Consider the following 9,768-nt stretch of genomic DNA (forward strand, 5'->3'; position numbering starts at 1 on the left):
TTGTAAGCCGTTCAATTTAATCTACCTATCATAATTTATACATCTTTCCATTAAAGAACTCATATTTCATGCATTTTTGGCTCTTATGCCGTTTTATTTACGATTCAGAATCGCTATCAACCAGATAATTCACGATTTCGCGTCTATACTTCCTTTCACATTTCATCACATCGACATTCACTGGTTAAACAATAAATGGTCGACCCTTGTTCCGTTGTATGCGTGTGTCCTCGCATATAAACGTTGCAAAAACGTGACTGTGATTGCGGCAAATCGCATTATTGCGAAACACCGGTATGCAAAGTCCATTTCAAGTATTAGGTACCTACGTTGTATCGAATTGGCAATAATTAGGCGCGCACACACACAAAGTGTGTGCATGCGATCTGCTCGCTTTCCATACAAGACACTCGCATAACGAGCCAGCTGGTAGTGGAAGGTCTGGGAATTAATTGCTTCAATTGAAATTTTCGTTTTGCAAATCGAGTCGTGCTACTCGCGTTCACGATTTGTACGAGTTTCGCCGTGAAAATTTAAAATTGTGGCGCTGAACTTACGAAAGGAACGGCTTGGTTTTGTGTAGAAATATATGTTGCTTTGGGGAAAGCTGCTTCTGTTCATGAATCAATAAATCTTGTAGTTAGTACGCTTTCGATCTAATGACTTCATGCAATGTTCGTTTCGTTTTCTAGTCTAGTTATTTGTTACCTTACCATAAGAATTTTATCTTTATGTATACTTTCGAGATCATTTGGTTTTAATTTTCTGGATTTTATGTTATGAGATTTGACTATCATGATTATATCGATAAAGTTCATCAAACAAATCAGAAAATATATATAAAAATTAGAAAATATTTAATATATATTTCATATAGATTAGAAAAAGGTATCTGAATAGTCAATTCTCGATCGTATTACTAAACCTCGATATTCAGGCAGTCATGTTTAACACTTATGTGCTTAAGATGACTACTCACGCTGTATACTAATTTTTTACTAAATATATGGCTACAGTAAATATCTTGTAATCTCTGTACATATTTTCAGATCAGCTTCAGACTTTACCAACATTATCACGACAATCGTGTCTCATCACAGTGTTAATGAAATTTCGGAATTTTTTATGTAACACATACAATACGAACATAAAAGTTTTCTATGCTAAATGTTCAAATACTTTCTTACTGAATCAATGTACTTCATCCTGATTGAAAACTTAGAACTAGGACATTTAGAACGTGTTGCAAATTACCAATCAGAATGTCTTGCGTGCATATGTGGCTAGCGCATGCGGTGTCAGTCCGTAACCGGGCGTCACATGCGACCCCTTCAGATGCGGCTTGGGTTTTGGCTTGCTATAACTCCGATAATTATGTTACCAATGCGTCGAAGGACAAAGAGCTCTCGAACGACGTGGATGGCTCGCGAACGAGAGCCAGAAGAGAGATGGTTGCTTGGTAGCCCAGCTGCCGGTAATCCTCCCTTTGTAATTTGCCTCCGTGACCCCTCGCCCCACCATTTTGCCAATGGCGTCGATCCTACGTTGGTTTCTTTCTAAAAAAAAAAAAAAAAAAAAAAAAAAATAGAATAGAATAGAATCGCTTCAATATAAGACGAGAAACGCATCGCTTGAACTGTATGGTACGTGCGCGACTTAATCGAACTTTTGATTCCTATCTTGTTAGCGTTACTGTCATTCACGTAAATGTATTTTAGTTCGCTCATATAGCTATTGGTTTTAGCCCTATGAAGTTTAAATATTTAAAACATTATTTTATTACAATTAATATTTTTTATATATGTGCAAGCTTATATTTTATAAAATTTGTCCGAGTAATTCGAAGATTTTACACTTCATAGTATATGGTTTGTATATGCATATCGAACGTCGAAATAAATTTATTATATTTATTCTTCTCCCCGCAATATATTTTTCACAAATAACTAACGAACATTCAAAGACTTTATCGTTTCGTTGCATTATCATCATTTTAAATATTACATTATTACCGTTAAGGAACTACAATTAAAATGGAAAAATATAAGTAATATAGAGCAAACTTAATATATAAACAAAATCTAGTCCATCTTTCAAAGATAAACCACAAAAATAAAACCTATACTACTACACCATATAAACACCATATAACACTATAACAAACTATACAACTGGAGAATATGAGTTATATAACTATATAACTATATCTAAACTACTAAACTATAACAAAACCACTTCCAGCAACTCTATATATAACGATACAAAACATACTAAAAGAAACTAAAATCCCGAAAAGAAGAAAAGAAAAGAAATAATACAAGAAAAATAGGAGAAGAAATATCAATACAAGAAGTAAACTCCGTTCTACGCCACTGGCAGGCGGTTGATGTCACCGTGGCCGTGCCCTTTGGATAATAGAGTCCGCGACTTTAATGGACTCGCTAATCCTCTTCCCTGTTTGTCGGTGAGTCCATCCGGGGGATGTATTCAAGGCATGCACGAAGGTAAAAATCGGGGCAGGGTGGTGTGACTGCGGTACGGTCACAGTTTAGGGCTGTTCTCTAACGGAGACTGCAACGTGTGGGTTGTCGCGCGAACGAAGGGCGACGACAAGGGGGTTGTCGTCTACCCTGTCACGTCCCGGAAAGCTGAAAACCCGCCCCTTGTGCGGATCCATCGGTGCGATGATACCTTGATTTCTCGAGTGACGAATTGAGTGCGCTTAATGCGAAGCGGTGCGTTTAACGACGTAATTTGACGTAATGCCATACCATCTTGAACCCCCTCGGTTCGCTTGGTTAAGTCCAGTTCTGTCGCGATGGTAAATTGTTGTTCGGTTAACCATGGAATATATGATATCGTTAAATACGTTTATCAAAATGATAAATGTCGGCTTTTTTCTATTGAAATATGAACAATGTGTATTAGTTTACAAACGTCAATTTAATTTACACTTGATATTATACGAGAGGAAAACACGTCTTTTCATCTGCCCGTTTATGAGATATAAAAATGAAATTATAAAGAAGTGGTTTGTATTTCTTGGTATTATCAGTGTATCTAAGTATTTAACTGTATTCTTAATTAGACAAAAATTTAAATCAAGTTCTGTTCTATATCAGAAAAAGAAACATTACGATACCTATTGGTGATAAGGATCAAATTGAAAGGAGATATGTAAAATAGACCATATATGTTTAACTTTAATCGTATTTCTATCTTACGGTATTTCTTCTTTATTTTCCATTGAATTACCATTCAATTCTGTACTACTTTATCTTACAAATACCAATATAACAACCTAAAATATCTTAACATCTGTAATATTTAGCATTCAAAACCAACATTCAAAAATCTTAAGAAATCCTATTCTCAATTTACCAATAATTTCATGAATCCTGTCAAAAAATAATTAACCAAATCTGCTAAACACTCTACTTCGCTTTCTTTTATTTTCTACTGAACATTCAAATTTTTACCTTCAAACCTTTTAACAAGAAAAAAATATACAAAAATCAGTTATCATGCAAAAGAACGACTTTCAAATGAAAACCAAAAATATCACTTTTCATGACCAAGCAAAAGTTCTATACAGCAATCTTGCAACCACCTTCCAAGTTTGATTACGCTCTTCGAGGAATTGAGTTACTCAGATTGTTTTGGAATTGCAACAATTGTTGAATGTGTGGTGGTAATTTGGACGAGTACTGCGGCGCGGCGTTAAAATTTTGCTGAGGAAGAGGGCGATACTGCGGTTGCTGTGGAAGAATTGGTTTCTGGCCGCCGCCCAATGGAATTGATCTATAGTCCGGTTGCTGAACGCCAGAAGCAAATTGCACTTGCGGCCGGTATTGCGAGACCTGGGCCTGCGATAGCTGTTGAGGTTGGCTAGGCTGAGCTGGTCCCAGTTTTGGAATTGGTTGCGCCGGAACTGGCACTACGGGTGGACGAAATTGCTGTGCGTGTAAAAGTTGCTGGATCTGAGCTGGTGCTTGGTTCACTGTACGTAAGTGACCAGCTTGCCTTCTGTCGCGAACGTGGTCTGAAAATTTTCAATTTGAGAAGTTAGAATTACGATGGTGGATTGGAGAAATTGTACGAGAAGAGGACGAAATACAAAAGAGATGGCTGCAGTCATTGTTAAACGAAGAATTTATCTCGTAAGTTAAAAGCTAAAAATGAAGACAATGCATACAATGTGCGAAATCTTGTAAAATTTTCAAACTATAATACCCGTTATAATATTTAGTGGACGAAACGAATCTCTGCTTCGTTTCCTTCGTTATGTCTATGGGAATAATGAGTTTGCACAAACGTTTATGATTTAATATAATATAATATAATGCTCGAATAATAAAACATCAAACTGACATAATATAATGTTGGAATAGAAACTTGATGTGAATATTTCTAACAAGTAACTGATACTCGAATGTTAGAAATGCAAGGAGTAGCTAAATACTTGAGGTTAAGGTATGACATAAGAGTGTACAGTCAACGAAGGATTTGGGTAAAGGTGAATTGAGAGTGAAAGTAAAATTCCTACAACGATATAGATCAATATAGGTACTGAGGGAACGAGAGCTGAAAGATCAGACTATTAAAGTACAGGTTTGTTGTAATTAACATGTTTGAAAGCAATGAAATTTTACTAAAATACTATGAATATTTACACACAACTATTGTTACAATCTTATTAAGAAGATGCAAAAATGTAATCAGAAATATGATATAATTCGTGAATTTATCGTTGAAAGAACAAAGTATATAATTTACCAATGGTAGCGTATTGAAATTCTTGTCCCAAAAGGTCACCAAACACATCACCAGTAGCATAAATAGGCACCACGGCCAATATTAAAACCTACAATTTTTAACAATTGTTAATATCCATCTTGAATGTATCATAGAACTACCTTAACTAAATGGCCTCACTCGCAATTTTGGAAAAAAATATATCGAAATCAGTTAAATATCTCTTATAATTAAACGAAGATTTGTTCGTCGCTTTATACTATTTATTATCATTACTTTCGAAACTACTTATAATTAGCGTAAAACGAATAATTTAACAGCTTTACTGCGGAAGATAAACATTGAACGTATCTATGGAACAACAAAAGTTTACTCTCTAACACGACTCACTTCGCATCTTGTAACGGAGAGATGAACGTGTTGACAGTAAAATAGAAAATTATACGAGGATAAATCATTTCTCCTAAATGTCATAAAAATGCGTGCATATGTGAAAATTGCGGATAAAGATAAAAGAAAAAATTGAGTTTACGACCGAGAAAGCTGGCTAATGCAATTTGCCAGTCTCTCGCGATACACACCATTGCACACTTGTAGACATTTACATAATTTAAACAATACGAGTAAAGTAACTTTTCACGAAGGAAAAGGCTGAAAGCAGTAAATGCCTGATACACACCTTTCGAACGATGTAGTGGTGCGATTTCTCGCTTGTGATAATAGATTTTTGTGGAAGATAATGTAGGTCAAGTAACTTTCAACGAGAACTGCTATATAATCGGGTATGAATTTATATACCAATGATGTTTTAGTCTTTCCTTATTGTGATAATTTAATTGACTAAATAATTAAGTAGAAGATAAGCAACTTTTTTTTAACTGTTATACATTTCAATAGGTGCAATATGCAATAGTTTTAGGTGAACGATATTTATCAATTCTCTGTCAATATTATCATTAGTTAGTTATTTTAAACTTATTCAACTTGAAAATCTAGGTTTAATCTCATTCACATAATAAATTAAATTGTCATGAATAAAAATGATATTTATCAATTCCTCGTTGACTGACGAGAATGTGAGAAAACAACAAACTTATAATTGATTATCTGAGATTTATAATTAAGATCTACTCTATATGAATTTACTAAAATTAATTACGAATTAACTTCCACTGTGTATACAATGAGTAATAAATTTCTAAGCTGTCACAGGAATAGATAAATCAATCTTCTTAATCTTCCACTTCATTGAGAGAAAATGTATCTTTACATGAAATTGAAAAATAGGAGAAACACGCACTGTATAAAATAATTTTCACGTTATTCATCCTTTATCTAAACTGAAGTAAGACTAAAATATCCACACAAAGCATACTTATAAGAACGGCAGCAAAACATAATTAACGTTTCTCAAACAATCTTAATTTATCTTTACTAACTACAGTAAGAAGGATATATAAAAAAAAATGGATTTGCTAAACATAGAAAAGTATTGCTTAAATGTTTACAGATAGTATATACGTGATAATAACAACAAAGCATAATTTATTTATTTTTACTAATTCATTATCACTTAGAAAGAAATAAATCAACGTAAGGAAAAAAATTCGCCAAGCAAAGCAAACATTTGTTTAATTTTTCAGACAAAACATAACAAAACAATTAAAATTCATTAAATTTATCTTTAAGCTTCCAATTTATCTTTATCAATACAAAAAAATATATGTAAGAAAGTGTATTTACTAAGAAAGCATAAAATTTTACTAAACATAGAGAAGAATATCTTAAATTAGAAAGGAAAAGATACAAAAGATCAATTTGTACTCACAAGGAACTTCATGTCGAAGGTGTAGGCGAATTCGGGATAGGAGCTGAACGAAACTGGCGGCCGCAACGCGACGCACTTCTATATGGGCGACCGTTTCCAGGGTAAATGGTCCGGCCAACCACTAACTTTCACGGTTGGTTGGTTTCGACTGAAATTTTTTTCTCCATCGTACAGGTCTCCCGCCCGTTCGTCACGTAACAAACGCGGCTCATATGAACGGTATGCAGTATTTCTGTCGCCGTTACCCAGGAAGTAATTCGACTAGGTGTACCAGAAAACCTGGAACTGTGACGATTCCATTTGAAATTATGCCTCGTTTAATGATGGGTTATTGTCCATTTAAATCGATTATTTTCCACTTGGTCAAGGATCACTAGGTATTTCATTGAAGTTATTGAAGTGTGATGGCAGAGGGATAATTACTTGTTACTGTGTCACAGATACTGTGTCAAAGGTCATTGAAAATTTTATTAAAAGTAAAAGAATCGAAGATTGTGTATAATTTATTTGTTTTCTTCTGCAATGTTTATTTGCCACAAAATGTTAATAATTAAATTTCTCAGAAGACAAAGTTCACAATTTCATTTCTTATACGTTTTTGCAATATCGTTACTTACGTACACGATCAATATTCAATTTTTCAAAAATTAATGATTTATTTCCAAAAATTTATTTACAATCAGGAGGTGATATAAATACTAGTAAATTGCAAGGTACGTTTGGAAAAGCAGTATTTGTCATGTCTTCATTTTTCTCTACTTTTTAAATTATGCAACTGACAAATGTGACTTTTGAATGGCTGAATTGTTAGTAGTAATTACAATCAGTATTAATTAGTATTATACGATGTAGTTTACTTTACTATGTGATTTATGATGAGGAACTAGTATCTCTCTTTTCTAATATATACCTGCCAACTATTATTAAAATGCGTTACGAAAAGTTTTTCCGGCGACAATTACGTATTCTCAAAGAGGAAATTAGATGCTCACTTTTTCCAATCATATTGATTCAATGTACAAAGTATCTATTTCTCAAGAATTCTGCTTTTTCTTATTAGTGTTGTATCAACTATAAAAAAAATTTTTTTTAAATACATATGTATAAAATTATTATACGATCTTCTTAAGAAAAGTGTGATGTTAATAAAGCTTTTTTTGTAGTGCTTTCAACAATTTTAGTATTAATTATTATTTCGCGCACCATTATGCTGGGAAATAGTGTCCGTAATCGTGTTGTGTCCAAAGTAATATCTATCAGTCGTTCGTTCATAAAAATCTAGAGTCACGAGAAAGTTGCTGCTATTAAAATGTAAAAGTCATATATAGTTAATTATTATTATTAGCATTTCGCCCGTAACACAAATTGTGTGGCTGTTGTTTTCACATTTTGTAGTGCTACTTGAACATGCCATGGGTACTTTTATGGATAGTACGTGGATATTAATATGAACAGCTAGTCTTTAATAAATGAGATCTATAAATACCGTGTTCTAATTATAACATTATAGAAAAAGTAAGATTATTAAACAGCAACAAATTAGATTACTCGAATTAAACTAGATTCTATGGCAAGCTAAAGAAAGTTACTTGTATTTATGAGTATCGTTAAGTTTAAATTTGATGTGTCAATATCGTCAATATTAAATTTTGTCAATCAGCATTCCCTTCCAAGTGTAGAATAACGTTGTTTTATCGCACTATTTGCTTTTTAAACTTTCTTTTGTCTGCCACTATATAGATATATATTCCTCAACCACATGCAAGGTTTCAATTTAGGTTACATTATCAAAATGTCAGCTCCCTTAAATGAACTTTTCCTGGAAAACCTTCGTTACACCGCTAGGAAACCAGAACTGCTTTTCTTGAGTGCGTAGTATATCAGAGGTTAATTTAAAGTTACGTAAAAGTCGTTTGATCGGCTTTTCTCTTCGAACGTGATTGACTTTACTGTACTTTGGAATTTACTTGACGGTGATTAACCGAACTGTAAAAAGAAAAAATAATAAAGGGGACTTGATTTGGCAGAAAAGTCAAGAAATCAAATCGACTGGAATAAGAATTAATTTGCTAACTTAAAACAGAGTACACAATTTATGGAATAATACAAGACTTTTAGTGTTCAGTTCCTACTTACAGCATTAATAGTAAGGAAACTCAAAAATAGACATTTAAAAATTGTCCATGGGTACCCTTTGATGAAAATAAAGCTATTAAAGAGATATTAATTATGATATTTAAAAAATGAATTTTTTCATCTACATAAGTGTCACATATAATTTATATTAATGTAAAGATTGTGAATATATGATTGTGTATCTACTTTTAATTTAATAAAACACTACGTACAAATTTTTATGCACTTTTTGCCTCTATTTTTGTTTTCTGTTTGAGTTTAATTTATTATTGTTTAAGTGCTTTACCAACTTCTAATTTATACCTATTCTTTCCTATTTTTCTCTTATTTTAACAATAACACATAATTCTGTATCTTAGTATAGGCTATCTTATTAAACATAGGATTAAGACGAAATCGAATAAAATCTATTTCCAATAAACCAAAAGTTAACATCGACGTAAATATAAGTCACAAATGAATAAAACATGTACGTGGTAGGTAAAAGACGTATTTCTAGTCACGTAACGGTAAAGCTACCGATTGCAGGAAGCATATGCATCGGTCACTTCCGTATTCCTAAGTCGACCGTATTAATATCTCGCATAAAGTGAACCGTTTCTACGGAGACACTTTATATTCGATAAAAAAAGCCACGATTTAATCGATGACTGAACAACTTGCTCGCGGAAACAATTGACCTTAATGTTCTACATTCACCGTTCTACTTCTTGTCTAATCTAACACTATGCAAAACGCTCCAATTTTATTCGCTAATAATTAAACATCATTATGTATATACTCGTGAATAATAAATCTGCTACTTTGTGTCTGTTTCATTCTTAAAAATTGGAGGTCAAAAAGATTAACTTGATTAAATCGCGAGGATGATTGGGTTAACTAGATTACACGTTCGAAGGAAAATCTTCGAGTGAAAGTGGATCATATGCGAAACCGGATATATGAAACCTCGTGCGATTTAGCGCATCGAAATATAATTCCTGTGGTAAACTTGATCATCATTATTTAAAGTAATCTTTAAAATGCGTTACATTATACATTCGTAAGAA

General features: G+C 33.0%; 1 protein-coding gene across 1 annotated transcript; it reads right to left on the reverse strand.

The window, feature by feature from the left end:
* Positions 1 to 3,474: 3,474 nt before the first annotated feature.
* On the reverse strand, positions 3,475 to 6,595 carry LOC126868132 (cell division protein ZipA-like). The gene is made up of 3 exons (XM_050623353.1): positions 6,584 to 6,595; positions 4,777 to 4,864; positions 3,475 to 4,042 (listed from the first exon to the last, which is right to left on the reverse strand). Exons 1-3 carry the CDS (start codon positions 6,593 to 6,595, stop codon positions 3,624 to 3,626), a joined length of 519 nt encoding a protein of 172 aa, XP_050479310.1. The 3' UTR covers positions 3,475 to 3,623.
* Positions 6,596 to 9,768: the final 3,173 nt, after the last annotated feature.

This window comes from Bombus huntii, chromosome 7 (assembly GCF_024542735.1).
Source record: "Bombus huntii isolate Logan2020A chromosome 7, iyBomHunt1.1, whole genome shotgun sequence".
In the NCBI taxonomy this organism is placed as follows: Eukaryota; Metazoa; Arthropoda; class Insecta; order Hymenoptera; family Apidae; genus Bombus; species Bombus huntii.